Consider the following 24,266-nt stretch of genomic DNA (forward strand, 5'->3'; position numbering starts at 1 on the left):
GGTTCTGTTTAAAAATGCTCTATCCAAATTCCTTAGAGTCACGTCTGGCGTCCCACAAGGTAGACACCTCGGCCCGCAGCTATTTACATTGTTTATCAATGACTTCCCGCTGGTTCTAACGAACTCTAGAGTACTTATGTACGCTGATGACGTTAAGCTATGTTTGCAGTATAAGGACAGCTCTTGCCAGTCAGACCTGCAATCGGATCTTAATAACTTTCAAGCATGGTGTCGTGCTAATTTATTACATCTCAATAGCTCTAAATGCAAGCTGATGACCTTTTCACGTGTCTTTCCCCGGTTTGCCACTTATATGTTATGCTAAATGATTGCGCTCTTGAAAGAATATCTCTTGTTGACGATTTAGGCGTTCGCTTAGACCCTAAACTTTCGTTCTCTGAACATATTTCGTGCATGGTTAATAAAGCCAGAGGCATGCTCGGTTTTATTAAGAGGTGGTCGAAGGAATTCGATTCCCATCATATAACGAAACCCTTTTTACTTCGTTTGTTCGCCCTATTTTGGAGTATGGTTCATGCGTCTGGAGTCCATATTAACCGTATTGAATCTGTGCAAAAAAACTTCTTACTTTTCGCCCTCCGTGGCCTACCCTGGGATGCTGATGAGAGACTACCTCCTATTCTAGTAGACTTCTATTAATTAACTTACCCTCGCTAGCTAACCGTAGAACGATGCTTTGTGTCGTATTCCTTAATAACCTAATAAACGGTGATGTTGAGAGCCCCTTTCTTTTAGGGCAGCTCAATTTCCACGTTCCTCGACTAACATCTAGAACCCATATCCCCTTAGTACTACTAAGTTAGTAATAAATCATATAGGCGGGAGTTTGAAGCACATGAACCCTTTAGGGTTTTAAGTACGGATTATAACCGCTTCTCTGATATTATTATTCGTAGTGATAACCCTTCTACACTAAAAACTTTAATACTTGTAGAGTAGCTCGTAGTGTAGCACCGTAGTCTAATTTTGAATGCGTTTTTATTTATTTATATATTTATATTATATTATATTTTTTTAATCTTTAATTTAATCCTAATGTTTCCTCGTTAATTTCTTCTTTCATTCTAACGCGTCTATCTAGTTCGTGACTTGTGCCATACGTCACACGGCTGCGCCCCTCGGTCGGTTGGGCGGGGGGTGGAAGCGGGACCCCGCGCGAAAAAAAAAAAAAAACAATTTTTTTTTAGTATATGCTGTCCTGCACAAGGCTTACCCAAAAGAGAGGGAAATATTTATTATAATAATAGGCATACACTGCCAGAATATAGGCTGGACAAAATAGCGATTTTAGATTTTAAATCTTAATTTTATAAATGATTTGTGAATATTAATTTATATAAAATGAAAATATTAAGCTTTATGCTTTTTAAAGTTTAGTGGGCTGGATAGCTCAATCAGATAAGCTTTCGCATATTTTGGCATTAATTCGCTTTTAAATGCAATAAAACCTTATCTTTACGAAGGCCGCCAGCAATACAAAAAGACGAAAATTAGCATGCATTAGTTTCACTTACCATGGCTGCAGCTCTAACGTCTCCAAGATCTTTAAACGGTATGTGTAGCTGGAAAGAATTCTTAGCGAGAATTAGGGTTTTATTGCCAACGAGCTTTTCATGTTATTGTTGACGGTCTTCAATGCACGTATTTTATTTTTTTATTGTTTTTGTTCGTATGTACTGAAGATTTTTTGGGGTGGTTTCTTTTCACTGAGTTAGGCATTTTAATTTTACTGCACCTTTAATTTGTAACGTTCTGTCGTCCGCGGATAGCTAGCGGGACGTCCAGGGTTCGTGCTGGAATATTTATTTGATTCAGGCGTGTGCTTAGAGAACTATTGTTGGACTCGACAGTCTGCTCAGAGAATCTTTGTTGTGGACTCGAAAGTCTGCTCGGAAAAGTTGTTGCTGGACTCGAAAGTCTGCTCGGGGAAGTTATTGTTGGACTCGAAAGTCAGCTCAGAGAAGTGTTGTTGTTGGACCCGAAAGTCTGCTCAGAGAAGTGTTGTTGTTGGACTCGCAAGTCAGCTCAGGGAATGGACTCGAAAGTCAGCAGAGATTAAACTCAAAAGTTAGCAGGGATTGGACTCGAAAGTCAGCAGAGATTGGACCCGAAAGTCAGCAGAGATTGGACTCGAAAGTCAGCAGAGATTGGACTTGAAAGTCAGCAGAGATTGGACTAGAAAGTCAGCAGAGATTGGACTCCAAAGTCAGCAGGGATTGGATTCGAAAGTCAGCAAAGATTGGACTCGACAGTCAGCAGAGATTGGAAGAACTACGGCTACTAACTACAATGTATTGTCGCGGAACCTGGGTTTACCTAGTCCCTAAAAAAGTGACTTGGCTGCTGTAGTGATTACAATCGCAATCGGCGGCTGAGTGATTTCTTCAGCGTGATTTCTTGCGCTTTCTTGGAACCGGTGCATCTTGTTCACTGCAAAGATATCGAATGACTCCACGTTAGTTTTCGGCCAGCTGATTAGTTTTTTATCTAGTGTTAGGCTACGTCCTACAGTGTTATAGTGTTGTGAACGTTTCGTTGAGGTTGTCGGGTTAGGTTCTGATCTCTGCTTGTAATCGGTTTTTGTTTCTGCTCTTGCGCTATATCCATCTCTTGACTTGTGTCTGCGTCATGTTTTGATCTCTGCGTTGTCTCTGCACCTATATGAGGCTTAGTGTCACCGATATATGCCCGTTTCGTTCTCCGAGTCTTCGGATCTCTTATTGTCACTATTACTGGGGATATAAACCCTATTACTTTTCATGGCCCGTCGTATCGTGGTGCCAATTTTGCATTGAATTTGTTCACCGCGTTCGAGAGGTGATGTGTCCAACACCAAACCCGCTCCCCGATCCTTGGTTTCCATTCCCGCTTCCGCAAGTCATAATGCCGTCTTTGTTGTTCCGCTGATTTCTCCATGTTTTCTGCCGCTTCCTTTTGCGCGTTTTCCATGCGCCTCCACCTCACCGCTATGCTCTCCTCTTTTACTCCCGACCCTTCGGTTACCTTATCAAAGGTCATATCTGGCAGCCTTAACTCCTTGCCGAAAATCAACTGTGCTGGGCTGTACTTGTTGATTCTGACGTGCTGCTGTTGAATGCTAGCATCAGTTCCGGGATGTGTTCGTCCCACTTTGTTTGTTCTGACCCCGTCATCTGAGCTATCATTGTTTTTATCGTTCTGTTTGTTCGCTCCTTCGGATTCTCCAGTGGCGTGTAGGGTGCGGTAAATTGCTGCCGTATTCCCCATCTTTCCATCGCGCTCCTGGTCGCTTGCTCTCGGAAGATTCTTAGGAACGTCTCTGCCGTTGCCTGCCAGATCGCTGCTAGCTCCACCCACTTGGAAAATTTGTCGACTGTGATTACCGTTTGTCTCGTTTCTCCATTCTAGATTCTGCCCCGCCTACTACTCCTAGGATGGACTGGACACGCGGAGATGTCTCATGCTAGGTCTAGCATTGGCGGGCGGCATGTTCAGTTTTGCTGCGTGTCCCACTGTGCGGGAGAGTGACGGTCAGCCGATCGCTCGCTCGTCTCCGGACCGTGCATACGATGCGGGAAGGAGAGAATGGAAGAGAGGGGAAAATTCAGTCTGATTTTGCAAACGCCGCTGAACGCACGCCGCCGGTCTGACGTCTTATCTATTGAACATACAAACCCATTTGTGCATGCATATATATCTAGTTTAAAGTAAAGCAGTGAATAATAATTATAACGTTGGAAATTATCCCGACCTGTGTTTGCTCTTGCCTGGGAACCCCTCTTACAATGACCTCTTGTTAGTTGCCTACATAAAAGGGGACACAGCAATACACCACTTACTCCAACTTAATAGACCCAAATCAGGTTTATTCTTACATCATCCCCAAATCGAACCAAATCTTCAGTCCCACCAAAGACAATAGATTTAACAAGATGCCTCACGACCATACATTCGTTTTGCAATATGAGGCTGCATTTTTGATGGCAACGACAATTGCGTTCTAAAAATATAATGCGTTTGCTTGTATGAGTAAACACAAGAACACGCAAGCGCGTATGTGTGCGAGAATATGTGTGCGCAAGCGCAAGCACCAAAAAATTGAATTTTTATATTTTGTGCTGGCGACCGCTTGTTAGGAGGCGATGCACAGTAGCGCCTCTCGAAAAATTAGCGTTGCAAAAATCGAAAAAGTCATGTTCGCAAAAACGATTTTAACCATACTTATACGACAGAACATTTCTCAAGGATTGAGAATTTGTAATAAAATCAATTACATTTTTTTTTTTAATTCTAAGTGTAACCGTCACAAAAACGTGAGCGCTACAGTTAGCATATTTTTTTATTATTATGCAGTACATATATATATTTTACAACAATTATCTGTCCGTTCAAATTATTAGGTTATCTTATTTTGTTCAAAATATATGATTTTTGCAACGCTAAATGAGAAAAGGCGCTACTGTGCGATAGTAGCGGCAGCAAAAACAACTGGTCTCGAAAATGGATTGTATTTGTATACAAGTTCAATCCAGAAAATCAGTTAACTAAATTTTATTTTCATCTGTATGTATGTATATTTTATAATTTTATTATTAAATAAATATACAAAAGAATACAAAAAATTGATTTAAATACATACATAATTACATATGTATTTACAATTATCTAATTCAATTGACTAATAAATTAACAATACATTATTATGATTCATACATTATAAAAAATTCATTTATAAATCAATAAGTATATAAAATTAAAGAGATGTTAAAATAAAAAATACATTTATTTGCGAAATTGGCCTTCTGAGGCCCGTTTGCACACAATCACCCGGCGGCGTCGCTGAATGCGTACAAGAGAACGGCTGGCTCTAGAGCGCTCTCTTCGCTGGCTTTTGAACAAAATTTAAGAGAGCCTGGAGCCAGTTCAAAAGCCAGCAAAATCGTGTGCAAAAAAATCGTATGGCGTTACTTATCTTATAGCTCTATTGTCTTTGGTCCCACCTTAAACGAAAGCTCTCTTCTTTTAGATCTTCATCGTGTTAAGACAGTTTTTTTGCCAGGTCCCGACGGAATACCTGGCTGTGTGAATAGGAATTGTGACGAAGCCCTGTGTAATCCCCCTATGAAATTGTTTACCTTATCCTTAAACACCTCCCACTTTCCCCTTATTTGGAAGGAATCATTCGTTATTCATCTTCACAAAACGGTAGCAAATCGAAGATCCCAACATCTACAGAGGAATCTCTAAGTTGTCGGCCATCCCAAAACTGTTTGTTTCCAAGTCAACATGGTTTTATTAAGCGGAGACCAATAACAACCAATCTTTTGGAGCTCACTTCCTTTATTATAAAGGACTACCGAAATAACTTTCAGACAGATGCAATCTATACTGATTTCAGTAAAGCATTTGACTCTGTTAAGAATTCTCTTCTTGTTCAGAAACTCGATTTAATGGGATTTCCGATTGATCTTCTTAATTGGATCTCATGTTATCTAAATGGCATGACGCAAAAGGTCCTTTTTAAAAATAAACTATCTAATGTTCTTAGGGTTACATCTGGCGTCCCGCAAGGGAGTCATTTGGGTCCCCTAATGTTTACATTATTTATCAATTATCAGCCCGAAGTTTTGACCAACTCCAGAGCAATATAACTACGCTTCTTGCCAGTCAGACTTCCAGACAGATCTTAAAAATTTTCAAATATGGTACCGCGTGAACTTATTAAACTTGAATGGCTCTAAATGCAAGCTAATGACATCCTCCCGTGTCGTTCCTAAGCCTGCAACTTATACGCTGAACTGCTGCTGTTTGGAAAAAGTAATATAGTTGATGATTTGGGTGTCCGTCTAGATCCTAAACTTAACTTTATAGATCATATTCGAGCATGGTGAATAAAACCAGGGGTGTGCTTGGTTTCATTAAACGGTGGTCGAAGGAATTCAATGACCCCTATGTTACAAAGTCTTTATATACTTCACTTGTTCGTCTCATCTTAGAATATGGATCTTGCGTTTGAAGCCCTCAGTATGGTGTCCACAGTAAAAGAACTTTTTACTTTTCGCTTTACGCGGTTTAAACTGGGATGCAAACCAGAGGTTACCGTCTTATTCTAGTAGACTCATACTAATTAACTTACCCTCTTTATCTAATTGTAGAACCATGCTAGGTATTACATTCTTATACAACTTAATCCGTGGGGTCAGCTTAATTTTCACGTACCAATAAGAAACATAAGATTTTTTTACGATTACTTTTTCCCCACTGTAAAACATCCATTGAACTGCATGAACCCTTTAGAGTCATCTGTGCAAATTATAATGTTTTGTACGCCATAATATCTAATGTTGATAGCCTCCCAAAACTAAAAACTTTAATCTCACTTAGTACGCATGCAAGCACGCCAGTAGTAGTTTCCATGCATTCTTTTCTATTTATTTCCTTCGCGGCTAATAACTGCTAACAGAAATAGCACGTGCTTGGTGTCGCAAGCTCAACTTGAAATGTACTGTACATAGTGCATCAACGTCTTGCAATATTCATGGGACCAAATGACTGGAAATCAGGCCAGGACCATGCTCAATACCTCAATTAATCGAAAAAGTCATGTTCGCAAATTTTAACAATACAGAAAATTTCCCAAGGATTCCGAATCTGTAATAAAATCTATTTTAAAATTTTTTGTAGAAGATATGAGCATTCAAAGTTGAACTTTCTTTCGTTTTTTTCATCATAAAAAAAAATGGGTAAATTGGCCGAATTTCAGGTAATATTACACAAAAACCATAAAACCAATGGTCGTGGTGTTTACTTTAAATGATAGATACATTTATAAACTATTAAAGAAACTAAAAAAAACGGCACTTTGGTTTGGGCTTGTACAGGTAAATCGCTACCTGCGAGGTGTCAGTTATTTCACCTTTTTCTGCCTAAAGTAGTCTTCAACTTCTGAAGCCGATGAAAGCCACCGACTACACTATGTCTACAAGTTACGTGGATCTTTCCTGGACCAGAATTAACTTTCATCGGCTGCGTCGAGCTGCGTCTGCGAAAATGCAACGACATAAACCAAAACTACTCATGGTTAAACATACCAAAATACCGACACAATTTCATACATTCCAAGAAATATACTAACTGTAGCGCGTGGCGCTGCACCCCGACACTTCGGAGCACACCAACTCGAGTCACTAGGGGAAGTTGGAAGGCAGCCAGTAGCGGCCATCGTAGCTTACCTGAATGACACGGGCTGGTACTAAGTAGGGCGCAGACAACAGCAAATCGAGGGTGTGGATCAAAACGGAGCTCAGCTCTAATTGGAGGCGGCCAGGGCTGCCTCACCACTTATACCTACCTACCTACCTTGATACCTTTTAAAAAGCCGAATTTGTAGGCGTGGTACACTATGCAGTACATATATACATTTCATAGGAATTACCTGTCCAATGCCGTTTATCAAAAGATATGATTTTTGCAACGCTGCACACTGTGCATGTGCAACAAAACGCGCGAGTAGCCGGCAATTGGCAAATATTGCAATAAATCGCGAAATTTAAAAAGAAATACGCTTAAGACCGGTGAGAAAATCGCCGAAAGATGTCTGACAGCTCCTCCAGCAACGCCTGCAATCTGCTCCTGCTTGGTCGCGGTATGCGCGCCACACTCCTATGCGTGGCCATTCAGATCCTCCTGCTGACTGTCCTCCTGCTGTCCTCAGTGATGTCATTTTTTTTTTAGCAAAAAAAGCTGGATTAACAAAAAAAAAAAGCTGAAAAAAGCGGAATTCAATAAAGAAAAAACTAAGAAAAAAGCTGATTTTTTAAAAACCATTTTTTGTTTGTTTAGGCCTAATCTGACGACGAAAATCCGCTGTAACAATTGTGATAGCGGCCAAACACCATATAAAAAAACTCTGTGAAAAAAGGAAGAAAAAAAACTTTTTGCCTCGTCGATTTTGCCGGTACTCTGATGACGAAAATGATACCTGCGAAAATTGAATGGCGTTGCTAGATCAAGAGAGTAAACAGCTGATATGGTGCTATTGCAATAATTCATTTTATTTATTCTTACACTCCTAATGGAGGGAAAGTTCAAGGAAAAAAGTGGCATTGATAAGGGCTGTCAAGGCGAAGACCATTATATGGGATTTAACCCATAAAGGGCATTTTAATGCCATATTAATTAACAAATTCGTTTACAAACAGCTGTCCAGTGTGACCAAAGAAAAGTCCTAAACGCCATAAAAGGTACATTTTCATGACGTTTCATGGCCTTTCCTTAATTTTTTTGGTCACACTGGTTACAGAGCAAAATATTCAGCGATTCTGCTATAACACATGTTACAGCGGATTTTCGTCGTCAGAGTACTAGCCTAGTACTACAAGGCTTTAATTTGGCTGAAAACCCGAAAAACCTCGGCATTTGACCAGGGAAGGGTCAGCGTTTCTAACGCAACTAATGCCTGTCCCTTAAAACGTTTCCGCCACTGTCCTTGTAAGTTAGCACTTCATTCCAAAAGCTAACAGTGTCGTCGACATTTTGCATTGGGATTAGTTTTATGTCATCATAATGCCGTAACGGCATCATGGAAGACGCGCCAAATATGGGTGCGGACTTTTGGATGATGTTATTCGATATAAGTATATCGACGCCTTTTCGCGAAAGTATCGTATGTCGCTTTTTTTCGAAATTGAGATTTTAATGCAAAATTGTTAGGCACCTAATGTCTCACTACCCTGTGAAATATTATAACTGAAAACCCTATAGTTCCGATAAAAATTAAGTTTCAATTTTGTCTTTTCTATAGTGCTTCCTAATAGATTAAAGCACAAAACAGCTTCTCCTGTAAAATTGGATTTATGGACATACGATACTTTCGCGAAAATGCGTCGATATATAGATACTGTTGCAATATAAATTAAAAACAATAAACACATTTAAAACAGCACTTAAAATGTATTAAAATTAAAATTAAGAAAAAAGCATCTCAATTTTCTAAAAAAGCTGGAATTTCCGCTGCCCGCTGTTTTAAAAATTTTCCCGCAATCACACTTCAAAAACAGCTGAATTTGACGGGAAAAAAGCGGAAATGACATCACTGCAAGGAAAGTGTAATCTTGGGAAGCTTCGAGGAGACCATAAACACAAGAAGGCAGTCCCACGCCTCGACTTCAATGGAGGACATTTGTAAGGCGACCAAGCAACTTTGAATTGTACCTTAAAGCTCTCTTAGAACGAATCAGGATTCTTGAGGAACAGCATGGATGTTAAAAATAATTTTTAACTGACTGTTGACTAACAACCGCTTATTTTCAAAGCGGTCAGAAAGGCTTCTCCATGCTGAGACGAAACCCTCGTTGGTCAGAGGGGCCTTTGAAACGATTGCATGCGCATCGCCGCTCGTCTTCGAAGGTAGGTGAAACACCTCTCCACAGGCGTGAGTCGGGAATTATTAATGTAAATCGCCGTGAAGAGGTCCTGAAAGTGGGCCACCGAAGATAATCGTCTGTGATGACTGACAGTCTACTGGTGGCTGGCGACAACCCGTAGAAGGAAGTGGTTTGACACTGACGGAAGCCTGAGTGGCCTGGGAGCCGGCCTTGTCAAGTATGTCCTGAAGCTGGACATCACACCTGAAATAGACGGAGTAGCAGTCGTTTTTGGATTCGAGGACTGTCGAGGTGGCGGTATTGTCGGCAGACACGGAAAGAAGATCGGAGCAGCTTTTATAGCTCTTCTCCACCTTTTCCCACAGAGCCCACAGGTTTTGGCCCCGATGGATTCGGCACATGACATGGGAAAATCTCTCAGTTTCAGGAGCGCTCTGTGTGGATGTTACCTCGAATTGGCTAACACGGTCCGTCGTGGCAATAAACTTTCTTAAGTGCCTGTATTGGCAGTGGCTGCCTTTGGAGTTAAGTGAGACGGCCACGGATACGCGGATCGGGACCTGTCCAAATGGATTGAACGTGGCTTCTTGTCGTCTCCCGTGGGCATACTCGAACTCGGACTCTGATTATTAATCAATAATTAATTGAAATAAACTAATTATTATTATTAATTAATAATGAACACAAAAAACACTAATAATTTTAATTATTATTAAGTATTAATTAATAAATAGTAAATATTTATATTCCAAAAATTACTTAATTATTTATTTCGTCTCGGAAAGGTGGAATTAAAACCCTTGGTTTTTGTCTCGAACGGAAAAGGTTCACTGGGTTATGCCGTCGTCAACGCAATGCATATGTATGGATGTATGTATGTAAGAGCAGCGGCCCAAGAGAAAACAACAACGGAAAAAACAACCAGGCCGCTGCGGTTGCTAAGTCGAAGAGTCGAAAGGAAAAAAAACACTGTCGCAGCCGTGTGAGATTAGGATTGGGCTTTCGATTTTTAAATGTTGTTTATTTTGTATCGTTTTGAATTTTATAAATGTTTTTTAAAATATAGTTAGTTTCTGTATTAGAGGCAGCACATATTGTTGGGTCAAACCCAATTGGATTAAAACAGCCAAGACACAACCCAGGTTATCTTACGTTTTAGGCACATTTGCGAGCGAATGCAGCTGATCTCTTTGGCTCCGCTGGAGAGGTTTTTTTTATGATTAGATCTATATCTTGGCTCTGGCCACTCTTGTAATTAACTAACTGCACTCTTGTCAATATAACTGAACTGAACTGATTTCTGAAATATAAATTAATGTCACCTCCTAATAATTAAATAAATATTCAAGAACAAGCTTTTGAATCAAACATTTTGGCGACCGTGACAGGACTCGTGACATTGCTCATATTAATTAATTGGTGAAGTCCGCAGCTTTCAACATTGTACGTAAAAGTACGTGCATGTATTGTAAGGTTAAGACGAAAGGTGCATTGGCCTCGAGCATTCGGTCTCGAGAAGCTATACTTGGAAGGGTCACCGTGTGCCTCTCTGTCGCTGTCGTCTCCAAGCTCTACTTGGAGTCTCGGGTCTGTCGGTTCGAATCGAGTCACCGCAGATCTCCTACCCAATTCGCTGCTGTAGCTGCGCCCAAGGCTACAGAAACTTCTCGTCGTTGGAAATTTGGTCTCAATCGTCATTGGAGCACCACCCGGGTACATAACCCTTTGCCTACGCCAATGCCGCATCGTAAGGAAAAGGGAAACAACCGCCACGTCGCCACATGAATTTCATTTGGATCTTGCTGTTCTAAATGCTGTTCCTGCCTTCAGCGCCGCCTCATCGTCAACCAAGCCGTTAAGTTGCATTCAGTCATCTCGCTCACTCTTGATACTTCGTTTGGATATCGCTGATCTGAAGTTATTTGCACAGCGATTTCACTCAAATTGGCTGTGCAATTTCACTCCAGTTTCAAATTGAGTGAAATACACACGTACGTATTTACATTGGAGGGTTGAGTACCTGAAGGCCACCCATAACACGCAGAATGGTTAAGTTTTTACAGCTTAACTTAAACCACTGCAGAGCTGCCCAAGATCTGTTGTCACAGACGGTTTTCGAGGAGGAAATTGACATTGCTGTACTGAGTGAACCGTACAAGTCAAAGGCAGAGGGAGTATGGCAACAGAGTGCGGATGGTGGTGCAGCCATATGGAGCTGCGGGCAGTCCCCTGGACACCTGTCGCAGAGGGCGTCGAGACCTGGCTATGCAAGGGCTAAGGTCCAAGCAACCACCATCTACAGCTGCTACCTAGCCCCGAGCTTGCATATAGATGCCTTTAGAGACATCTTGCAGGAGATCGCCCGAGACGCCCGCGGAAGATCCCCAGTACTAATCGCTGGGGACAATGCGTGGTCCACCGCCTGGGGGAGCTCGAAAACGACTCAGCGGGGAACCATCCTTCTGGACGCCCTGGCCACATTAGACGTTTGTCTCCTGAACGATGGAGCTAGATGCACCTATAGCAAGGCAGGCAGAGAGTCAATCATTGACCTGACTTTCGCCAGCCCGGAGCTCTGCCGGACCAGCCACTGGAAGGTCACGGATCTGCTCACATACAGCGACCACGCAGCCATTATCACCCAGACGACGCACAGCCAGCAGGGCCCGTCTCTCCGGCAATCTGCGTACAAGGTACACACCCTTAACGCAGATACACTCCTAAGCAGTATGGATGGCAACGTCATCACTGGCGACGCCAACACCTGCGCCGACATATTAGCTGCGAGAATCAAGGCTGCTTGTGATGCCGCCATGGCGAGCTCCACTAGAGGAAATGGAAGGAGACCAGTCCCCTGGTGGAATCATGAGATATCCGTCGCCAGGAGCGAGTGCCTCTCTGTGTCAAGGCGAAGCTGTCAACGAAGTAGAGGGCGTCCCACGCAAGCGCTGTTCGAGACATGCTACAAGGAGAAGAAAAAAGCCCTCAAAATCGCTATTAAGACGAGTAAGAGCAGGTGCTTCCAAGAGCTGTGCGATGCAGCAGACCAGGAACCCTTCGGCTCGGCCTACAAGCTGGTCATGGGCAAGCTCTACAGACCGCCGACTCCAACCTCCCAGGAACAACTTGGAGCTATAATCTCCACGCTGTTCCCGTCGCAGCCGCCCCTCGTGCTGCCAAACATTGCTGCGAGTGAAGCGATCTTCATCGGAGCACGATCGACGCGATACGAGAGGTAACGCTAATGGCAGCAAACGCGATTGAAGGCGAAAGATGGCAGGGAGGCACCAAGCAATACTGCCTGGTCTGCACCCTAGATGTCAAAAACGCTTTCAACTCAGCAAATTGGAGCTTAGTCCTGCAGGCACTCCAACACGGCGGCATATCAGGGAACCTCACCCTCCTGATAGCGGACTACTTCAAAGACCGCGTCCTTCTGTACACATCCGACGACGGTAACCAGATGCACCACGTGACAGGTGGTGTACCACAGGGATCTGTTCTTGGGCCAATCCTGTGGAACGTCATGTATGACGGGATCCTGAGACTTCCACTACCAGATGGCTGCGCCGTAGTAGGGTTCGCTGACGATATAGCGCTGGTCACGGTGGAGAAGCACCTGTCCGATGTCTCTGCTAAATGCAGCCTTGCAATCGACATGATGATGTCTTGGCTGAAAGACAACGGTCTCTCGCTCGCCGAACACAAAACGGAAGCAGTGCTCATAAGCAATAGAAAGACCGTAGAGAAGGTCACCTTCCGGGTCGGCTCGACATACGTCGAGTCCAGTCCGGCGATCAAGTACCTCGGAGTCATGATCGACTATAGGCTGAGTTTTAAGAGCCACCTGGAGTACGCAGCGGCCAAGGCATCTAAGGCCACGGCCGCTATCTCTAGGATGATGGCCAACACCCGTGGCCCAAAGCAGCATAGCAGACGATTAATAGCTACAGTGGTGACCTCGACCATCTTGTACGCCGCTCCGATTTGGGCGGAAGCCATGAGGACTGTCAGCTACAGCCGGCAGTGTAAATCTGTCTACAGACGCTGTGCTTTGCGCATCTCGAGCTGCTTCTGCACGGTGTCAGAAGAAGCTGCATTGGTGGTATCGGGAGCAATTCCAATAGACCTACTGGCAGAGGAGCGCAGGACTGGGAATTCAGGTAGCAGAATCCAGAGAAGCAGCACCATGGCTCGATGGCAGGATAGATGGAACAACGCGAGCACAGGACGATGGACCTACAGGCTCATCCCCGATCTGGTTTCCTGGTTGCAGAGACGACATGGTCAGCTGGTATACTACACCACGCAGATCATCACAGGACATGGTTGCTTCAAGGCTTACCTGCACAGGTTTAAGCATGAGGGCGACCCGTACTGCGACTACTGTGGCAGCGCTTTTACTGAGGACGCGGAGCATGCATTCTTCGTATACCCCCTTTTCTCGGCGGAACGAGCCGCGCTGGAAGCGGCAATGAACTGCCGCCTGACACCCGACAACTTAGTCTGCTGCATGATGGAGACCCCCTCCAAATGGGATGCGGTTGCTGAAATGGCAGCATCCGTGATGCGAGAGCTGAGGCGCCGGGAGCAGACCCGTCGCACTGAAGGCCGATGAGCGGCATTAGGACCGCCAGCCGTCCCCGTGAAGTATAGCTTTGCGGCAGTCCCACGGGAGCGGACTCTTCCACTCTTTCCCTTTTTTGTATATTACACTTAACTCTATATTCTTTTTTAATAATAAAAAAAAAAAAAAAATTGGAGGGTTGCCAGATTGTAGCAGTAGTATCGCTGCAGTTGTTTCGGTCTTTGGCAACTTAATTTTCAAGCATGGCTTCATTACAACAGTTAAAACAACAACGCACTAATCTCCGCAGAAACATTACTCGAATTCGGACTACTGTGGATCCACGTCATGGACTTTCGTCAGCCGAACTGAATTGCCGATTGTCAATATTGGAGGCGTATTTCAAACAATTCTTGTCGGTACAAAATGACATCGAGCAGCAAGATGTGGATGAGCAGCAACGAGATGTTCGTGGGGAGTTGGAAGACATGTTTGTGAGCATCAAGGTTAGCATTAAGGAGCAACTCGGCCCTGATGTTCACAATACATCTGGCAATGATACGACGCTCAGCGTATTCAACACGTCATCTATCAAACTACCCAGACTCGCATTACCTACATTTGATGGCAAGTAATCGGAATATCAAAACTTTATTACGTCATTTAAACAAGTTGTAGATGCTCAAGCTTTGTTATCCCCAATCGAGAAATTTAATCAGTTGCTAAATTTTCTACGTGGATCAGCTCTTGAAACGGGTTAACGTTCCAAGTTACACCTGAAAACTACGCAAAGGCTCTCGAGCGTCTAAAGAGTCGTTATGACAACCCAACCCTGGTTTTTCTGGACAATATATCGTCGCTATTCAATTTGCCAAAGGTTGCAAAATCTAATAGCCAAACGTTTCGCAGCCTTATTGACAATGCAACGGCATTGTTTTACTCGTTGTTATCTCTCGGAAGTGAAACCCAAATTGTTCAGGCGATGCTCATCTCAATCAGACGAAGAGAAAGTGGAATGAATCTTTAGATTACGGAACTCTGGCGTCCTGGCCAAAGTGCGTTGAGGTCGTAGAGCGTCACTGCCAATATCAAGAAGCTCTTAGCAATGCTAACGGTGATGCTAATGCGACCCAGCAGATTGCCACTAAACAACGTACTCCACAGCAGCATCCTGGGTTTACCTTTTCTTGCTCCACACCAATATGCCATGTTTGTTCCAGTAACGAACACAAAACATTTAGATGTTCTAAACTTAGTAACACTTCTGTCGATCATCGCTTTCAAATCATAAAGAACTTGGGTCTCTGTATTAATTGTGTCGGCAAAGGTCACCACGTGGCCAAATGCCAGTCGACACAGAAGTGCCGAATCTGTTCCCAATCCCATCACACTATGTTGCATCGAGAAGTCGTTCAAGCTACTCTTTCGCCACCGTTGCCTTCTCAACCTCAGTCAAATGCTCCGCAGATGTCGAATGCAGTTGTTCACACTCACAGGGAGACTTAAGTAGATCGTGTAATATTGGCCACGGCATTGGTTCTGGTTAAGGATGCCTCAGGTTGTTACAAGATAGGTCGCGCTCTGCTAGACTCGTGCTCACAAGTTAACTTTATGTCTGATGAGTTTGCTCAAGCGCTTCGCATACCACGTATCAAGCGCCACATGGAAATACGCAGCATTGGAGAATCTCAAACGCAGATAAAGCATCGCGCACAATCAAATCACGCTTTAACGCATTAGAATTGTCGCTAGATTTTTGCATTACATCGCATATCGCATACAACCCAGATTCAGATATAGATATATCGTCATGGCATTTACCTTAAAACGCGCCCCTCGCTGACATTAAATTCAATAAGTCTCGTCGAATTGGTTTGCTACTTGGAACAGAAACATTCTTCGAAATCTTATCGGTTGGTCAAATTAAGCTCGGTCCCCACCTGCCAATTCTCTAAAAAACGTTGTTAGGATGGATAATCTCTGGTCGTTGCCAAACCAAGCCCACTATAGTTCACAGCTACTCATTAACTGGAGGATGCTATTAACCGAAACGTCGAGCGATTGTGGAAGGTTGAAGATGTTAGCAAGTCGGCTGACATATACACACCAGAGCAGCGCAAATGTGAGGAGAAATTCGCCGACTCTCTTCGCCGTGACGATGATGGACGCATAGTGGTTCGGCTGCCATTTAAAACGGATCCCAGCTTACTTGGCAACTCGTATGAAAGTGCACGAAGACGATTTCAAGCGTTTGAACGCCGCCTCAGTCGCTCAGCGGATATAAGGTCGATTTACATAGACTTCATGCAGGAATTTCAAACTCTGAGACATATGAGTTTAGTAGAGATGCCTCAACTCAATGTGCCACACTTTGTAACGCCTGTAGGCGCACAATATATCTTATAAGGAAGAAATAGAATAAAATAGAACCACTTAGGGACATAAGAAATGGATTGGCAACATTATGGAGATAATTTGAATTGAATGCGCGCGCGCGCCACTGATCGCGAGCGGAGGGTCACACTAGACCGAACGACTGGCCACACTATTCGGGCAAATCCCGCGCAAGACTCTGGCCACACGGAAGCCTCGCCAGGGCCTATATAAAGCGGACCACGGCCCTGGAGTAATCACTTAGCAGCCGACTGCGATCGGGTCGAGTTAACCTCCACAGTAGTTAGCAGCGAAGTCACTTTTTGGGAACTCAGGTTCCTATTTACAAATCGTAGTTAGGATCTCTGCTGACTTTCGAGTCCAATTCTCTCTGCTGACTTGCGAGTCCGAAACACTGCCGACTTTCGACTCCGATTCTCTCTGCTGACTTTCGAGTCCAAAACACTGCCGACTTCCGAGTCCGATTCTCTCTGCTGACTTGCGAGTCCAAACCACTGCCGACTTTCGAGTCCGATTCTCCGTGCCGACTTGCGAGTCCAACAACAACTTCTCCTTGCAGACTTACGAGTTCAACAACAAACTTCTCCTGGCAGACTTTCGAGTCCAAAACAACAACTTCTCCGTGCCGACTTGCGAGTCCAACAACAACTTCTCCTTGCCGACTTACGAGTCCAACAACACACTCCTCTCTGCTGACTTTCGAGTCCGAACCTGCAGACTTGCGAGTCCAAACGTCTTCGAGCTGACTTTCGAGTCCGAATCTGCAGACTTTCGAGTCCGAACTTCTCTGAGCTGACTTTCGAGTCCAACAAACGGCGCTGAGCTGACTGTCGAGTCCGACAACTACTGGGTTCGGTTGACTTTCGAGTCCGAACGCATTCTCTCGTGGTTGACTTTCGAGTCCGAACGCAATCGCTATTGGGTGGCTTTCAAGGCCCATACCCTGGCGAGACTATCGGCATCCCCCTAACGGACAGCCGCACTCGGAACGAGGAGGACGAATCGGAACTACGGCGTACCCCAGAATCGAGATCCGGCATGATATTATTGAGAATTAATAAACATTAAGATACATTTACGGCATAATCCTCTAGCGTTCTACTCTGGGACGGGGTCGGAATCTCTTATAGCAACCACGCCTGAACCAAATAAATATATCTGCACAGACCCTGGACGTCCCGCTGACTACCCGTGGACGACAGGATGTTACAACTTTTATATACCTCATCATTGTGTGCTCAAGCCAACGAGTACGTCAACCAAACTAAGAGTTGTCTTCGACGCATCCTGTCAGACAACGAGTCAGAAATCGCTAAATGATTTGCTCATGGTCGGGCCAACAATTCAACCCGATCAATATACGCTGCTTTTACGCTTCCGTACGTATCGCTACGTGATCACGGCTGATGTGGTTAAGATGTTAAGACAAGTCCTCGTCGACGTGGATGACCGTAAGTTTCAGTACATTCTCTGGAGGAGCAACCCCGTAGAACCAGTACGCACCTTCGAACTCAACACTGTAACTTATGGGACCGAAACGGCACCATACCTAGCCATACGAAGCATGATATATCTGGCGGATCAACATTCGAACAAGTTCAAGGTCGGTGCTGATGCCATTAAAACATCGTTTTATGTTGATGATTTCCTTTGCGGAGCGAACACAGTGGACGGTCTCGCTCGAATCAAGGCAGAGGTCTCCGAAATTCTTAGTAGTGGCGGATTTAAGCTTGCAAAATGGCACTCAAATCACAGTATGTTCGTCGACGATCGCACTATAAAGGATTCGAATTTAGAAGAACGTTAGGTTTGAAATGGGATCAACGATCGCATTTGTACCGAAACACACATCGGAAACCGTCTATCTATCGATAGCCTCATCATTATTTGACCCATTGGGCTTAGTCACGCCAATAATAATAGTTGCTAAAATCATTCTGCAGGAACTATGGCTGCTCAAGTTAGACTGGGATGAATCGGTGCCGCAAAATCTTTATGCAGCATGGACATCGTTTCTCTCATCACTTTCGTCGTTGGAATCGCTGTTTCACGCCTTTGCTTACAGCCGAGTCTCCGGAGTCTACAGTAGCATGGATTCGGCGACGCCTCGATTAGAGCCTATGGCTGCTGTATATATGCACGTACAGTTGAAACAGATGGCAGCATTAAGATACGACTCATAACATCGAAATCCAGAGTCGCGCCCACTAGAAAATTGTCGCTACCAAAGTTAGTTATGTGGGGCGCACTTGTTACAACCTATTGCGCAAGATACAGAAGATATTTGCAGACTACCAACCAACGGTATTCTTATGGAGTGATTCTCAGATTGTTCTTCACTGGATTCAACAACATTCGGCTACACTTTCTAAGTTTGTCGGAAACCGTATTTCCGAAATCCAGGAAAACACTTCCAATTGCGACTGGGGACATATTCCGACACACGATAATCCAGTAGATCTACTCTCCAGGGGCTGCAACGCAGCTGAATTACTGCAGTCGATATGGCTCGACGGTCCCGCATATTTACTACGAGATCAGCTACACAGGCCAGCGGATAGTTCTGGCAATATTGATCCGGATGTGGTCCAGATGGAAAAACGCAAATCGGCCTTTACTATAGTCACCATCAACAATCGTCTTCTGGCAGCTGCATTAACTATTAGCTCTCACAATCGTTGCATACTAGTTGTCGCCTGGGTACTTCGTTTTGTTCACTTCGCCAGAAAGCTGCAGCCGTTCGCAACATTATCGCCATCACCACAAGAATTGTCTCCCGCATTGCACTGTATTTGTTGGAACTTGCAGGCCAAGCATTTCTCTGAGGATATAGGACTGTTGCAAAAGGGCAAGCTGACTCGAACTAACTTAAGAAATCTGAATCCCTTCCTACAGGTTACTGATGGGTTCGAGTTGCTCAAGGTCGGAGGTCGTCTGGAACTAGTCAATGTTCCTGACACCCAAAGGCATCCAATTCTTCTCCCAAGCAAGGACTTCTTTGTGCACCAATACGTACAGCACATCCATTTGAAGAATTTCCACGCCGGCCCAAAGGCTCTAGTCGCACATATACGCCTACGATTTTGCATCGTCAATGCACGGGACTTGGCATGCCGCGTCGTAAGGTCATGCGTACACTGCGTACTCTATCGACCAACTCTGGAGAAACAAGTCATGGGTCAACTGCCCGTCGAGCGCCTGACGCCATCAAGACCATTCTCTAGATGCGGTGTTGACTTTTGCGGTCCGATTAACATATACGCGTGTATTTGAGGCAAGACACCTTCCACACATAGGCCAATACGGCCCATAGCTATCCGGGGAAACTCCTGGATGGACCTAGAGACTATTTGTGCGGGTTTCGAGATCCTTGAATATCAAGGCTGGCTTCATCCTGGAGGCATCTTCTAGCGATGCCAGAACTGGAGAGCCTAGGTATCTCATTCTTGCCCTCGTTAGGGTCGGACATTTGCAAATGAGATGCTCCAAGGTTTCGGTTGCCTCGGATTCATCAAATTTCCGGCATTTGGCGTTGTTGGTAATACCCAGCTTGACTGCATGTGCAGCAGACAGGCAGTGACCTGTTAGAATACTCACTAACATTCTGCAGTCCTTCCGCGGAAGATGCAGCACGTAGTGAGTGAGTTTCTCGTTATGCTCTTTACACATGATTTTTGATATTCTGCAGGTTGCTGAATTACTCCTCCACCTACTTTTTGCGCTTGCGTCAGCCCGTCTCGCTAGCTCGCTTTGGAGCGCTCTTAGGGAGATAGGAACGTTTTCTGCTCTTTCACTCGCCAGTCCGACGCCTTCCTTTGCAAGTTCGTCCGCGGTTTCGTTACCGTCTATGCCTTGGTGGCAAGGGGCGCCAATCCAAGGCAAAGCTTGCAGGGCAACTGTTGATGAATATTCCTTGGCTCTAATGGAGCACCAAGTCGACTCGCAGGTGAATATCGGTTTGATAGACACCACCTTCCCCTCGGAGAAGGTCCTCCGCGTGGTACCTCCTGGAAACGTACTACGGTACGGCCAATGCGAGCGGCACCTCCAGTGAATCCCTCACCCAATAATCCTTTGACTCTTAATCCCTACCGTTCGCATTCGACCTTCATCGAGTGCAGACGTGCCTACGGACAACCGCTACGCGGGGTTCATTCTTGTAGTGTTGTCATGGTAAAAAAGTAAATTCGGAACTCTAAACTACGTACTGTCAGTTAGGCCAAGCCCTACAGTGCGTATGACATACGGACACTAGTGCGTGAGACGTGTTTTTGAGCTGCAAAGTTCATTTATATGGTGCCACGCGTAACAAGCTCAAAATAATGAGCGGCGATCAAAAGAGGCGTACAAAAGTATTGGAGGCAAGAGGTATATTTTGTAAAGTGGAAACCCGATAACTGGACTGAAGTTGAAGAAACTGTTTCACAAAATATCGAGGGCGCGGGAAACATAAAGTGAACGAAGGTTAGGTTAGGTTAGGTTAGTCCGGACGGCCCTCGAGGGGCCACACATAGGCCAATACGCGGGGTTCATTCTTGTAGTGTTTTTCATGGTAAAAAAGTAAATTCGGAACTCTAAACTACGTACTGTCAGTTAGGCCAGCCCTACAGTGCGTATGACATACGGACACTAGTGCGTGAGACGTGTTTTTGAGCTGCAAAGTTCACTTATATGGTGCCACGCGTAACAAGCTCAAAATAATGAGCGGCGATCAAAAGAATGAGCGTAGAACCTCTGTAAACCAAAGAAACGGTGTTTTCTCTTATTTCTCAACTCGCGATATCGAAGCAGAAAAAACGTCTACCAAGCCCAACCCGGCTCTACTGACCGCCGACGGCACGAGAGCGCAATCTTGCTCTCCCGCCCTACTTATTCTAGCTCCTACATCTTGGAGCTCCCAATGCCAAACCCCACCACCACCGGCTTCGATGGAAGACGCACCTACAACAAGCAGAGCTGTAATTTCCGAAAACGCAGCAAAAGCAACAAAAACAACTAACCGAACGACCAATATTGCAAAATCGGTGCCAACGGCCGCAGCGCCAAGTTCTTTGGTAACAAAAACCGTGAGCTCCGATAAGCAACAAGCGGTTCCGGCCATACAGACTGGCATGGATCGCTACATCCAAATTAAGCGTAAGCTCAGCCCACATAACACGGTTGGTAACAAACCTAAGATCAACCGTGTCACCAAAAGCTACGACCCAACCAACTCCAACAAATTTTTCCCGCTAGCAGCTGATGAGAATAACCCAGCAGAGCCGGAGCAGGAGACTCAAAAACAGTCAAAGCCCCCACCTATATATATAAGGGAGAAAAGTTCAAACGCCCTGGTCAACAAAATTGTTGCGGTGGTCGGGGACGGAAATTTTCATGTCGTTCCGATTATTAAAGGGAACATCTGCGAAACCAAAGTTCAAACCAAAACAGAAGAACACTTTCGAGCTGTGTCTAATTACCTGCAGGAAGCAAAAAAGAGCTTTTACACCTACCAACTAAAAAGCAGCAAGGGACTGCAAGTAGTGCTGAAAGAAATTGAACCAGATGTCGCCCCCTCCGAGATACTAGAAGCCCTGAAAGGCAAGGGTTTCTTTGCCAAGAATGTTTGCAACATTATCAACAAAAACAAAAAGCCGCAACCTCTTTTCAAAGTCGAACTTGAGCCAGACAGTAAAGCCCTAAAGAAGAATGAAGTTCACCCGATCTACAAGTTGCAGTTCCTACTGCATCGAAGAATCACCGTGGAAGAACCTCACAAACGCAACGGTCCTGTGCAATGCACAAACTGCCAGGAGTATGGTCATACAAGGACATACTGCACCCTTCGGTCAGTCTGCGTAGTCTGTGGAGACTTCCACAACTCTGCACACTGCCCTGCGAACAAAGAAGACCCCAACACGAAAAAATTTGGAAACTGCGGAGGAAACCATACAGCTAACTACAGAGGCTGTGTGGTCTACAAGGAGCTGAAGAGTCGCATGCGAAGAGCGACAGCTACACGCCAACAAAATACACAAAATGTGTATTTTAATTCAAAAACTACTCCAGATGTATTTTTCGCCAAAGCAGCCAGATCTTCTTTTGGTCCGCTAAATGCCCCCACGGGCATCTCCTACGCCGAAGCTCTACGGACAGGTATGCAAAATCCACTCCCCTCAAACACAGTAAATGCTCAGCAGGCCCCAGGGCAGCCACAAAACAACCTGGAATCCATGATAGTGACCATGCAACAAAGTATGATGGAACTCATGTCATTTATGAAAACGACCATGCAAACGCTCATCCAGAATCAGAATATGGTGCTACAGCTGCTTGTAGCACAACAGTCAAAATAATCAATGTCCAATCTACGTATATCCACGTGGAATGCCAACGGCGTCTCACGGCATAAACTTGAACTAACACAATTTCTAAATGAAAACCACATCGACGCCATGCTACTAGTTGAAACGCACCTCACAAGCAGATACAACATTCATATAAGAGGTTATACCTTCCACCTCACAGATCATCCAGATGGTAAAGCCCACGGCGGGACCGGCATCCTTATCAGAGAACGCATCAAACACCACTTCCACCAAAGGTTTGCAACCAATTAGTTGCAAGCTACGTCCATTAAAGTGCAGTCAGGTAACGGCAACCTTTGCATTGCTGCTGTCTACTGCCCACCTCGCTTTACAATCTCTGAAGGCCAATTCATGGACTTTTACAACTCTCTTGGAGATCGTTTCATAGCTGCAGGAGATTACAACGCAAAGCACACGCATTGGGGATCCCGCCTCGTGACCCCGAAGGGAAGACAACTGTATAACGCTCTCATCAATGTGAGAAATAAACTGGACTACGTTTCTCCTGGTAGCCCCACCTATTGGCCAGCAGACCCCAGAAAGATACCTTATCTAATTGACTTTGCGGTGACAAAAATATCAAATGACATCCCACGCAATCTAATAAACGCCAAGGCCCTTCCGGACCTTTCTTTAGATCACTCGCCGCTGTTGATAACCCTCCTTCAAAGCCCAGAAACTACGGATCGCTCTCACAGGTTGACGTCGCACAGAACAAATTGGATGAAATACAAAAAGTATGTGAGTTCCCACATAGAGCTAGCCCCCCAGCTCAATACTGAAGCCGACATCGACTCCACCACCTCCGCTCTGGAAGAGGTACTTGTGACTGCAGCCAGGATCTCAACACCACAACAGAAGGATGTGCAAAAAATCTAATTCAAAACGAACCAGCAGATTGAACAGCTTATCCAAGAAAAGAGGCGTCTGCGACGGGCGTGGCAAAACAATAGATCGCCATGCTCAAAGCAACGTCTAAATGAAGCCACACGAAAACTAAGCAGGGCCCTGAAGCAAGATGCCGAAAATGCACAATTAAGATATATTGAGAAACTCTCGCCAACCAGCACAAAGCATCCCTTATGGAGGGCTCACCCAAGCTTAAGCTCTCCGACTGAAACCATTACCCCGATTAGAAAATCATCTGGTTGTTGGGCCCGCAGCGACAAAGACAGAGCCGAAACTTTTGCCTCACATCTCCAGGGCGTTTTCCTTCCGAACCCTGCAGCACATCCATTTGAACTACCGCAAAACCAAACTGAATCGGAATCTACTCCAACATCATTTCGTCCGAACGAGATCACGAAGGTCATCAGGGAACTGAAGCCGAAAAAGGCTCCCGGCGATGACCAAATAACTCAAAAAATGATAATTGAACTTCCGAATTGTGCCCAACTAAATGGAAAAAATCTATAATTATAATGATACCAAAGCCCGGAAAAGACCACACGATTCCATCATAAGTCTACTATCATAATTCGCATAATTCCTTATCTAGGAGCTCACAACATCATCCCAGCTCATCAATTTGGCTTCAGAGAAAAGCATGGAACTATAGAGCAAGTTAACAGA

At 44.7% G+C, this 24,266-nt stretch overlaps 2 protein-coding genes across 2 annotated transcripts; both read left to right on the forward strand.

Annotated features, from left to right (window-relative positions):
* The first annotated feature begins 11,431 nt into the window (after window positions 1–11,431).
* LOC121503186 (uncharacterized) lies at window positions 11,432–12,625 on the forward strand. The gene has a single exon (XM_041777404.1). It carries the CDS (start codon window positions 11,432–11,434, stop codon window positions 12,623–12,625), a length of 1,194 nt encoding a protein of 397 aa, XP_041633338.1.
* Window positions 12,626–17,764: 5,139 nt separating this feature from the next.
* Window positions 17,765–19,620, forward strand: LOC138928080 (uncharacterized). Its single transcript, XM_070284364.1, has 2 exons — window positions 17,765–17,950; window positions 18,751–19,620. Exons 1-2 carry the CDS (start codon window positions 17,765–17,767, stop codon window positions 19,618–19,620), a joined length of 1,056 nt encoding a protein of 351 aa, XP_070140465.1.
* Window positions 19,621–24,266: the final 4,646 nt, after the last annotated feature.

The sequence above is a fragment of the Drosophila kikkawai genome, chromosome 2R, assembly GCF_030179895.1.
Source record: "Drosophila kikkawai strain 14028-0561.14 chromosome 2R, DkikHiC1v2, whole genome shotgun sequence".
NCBI lineage: Eukaryota > Metazoa > Arthropoda > Insecta > Diptera > Drosophilidae > Drosophila > Drosophila kikkawai.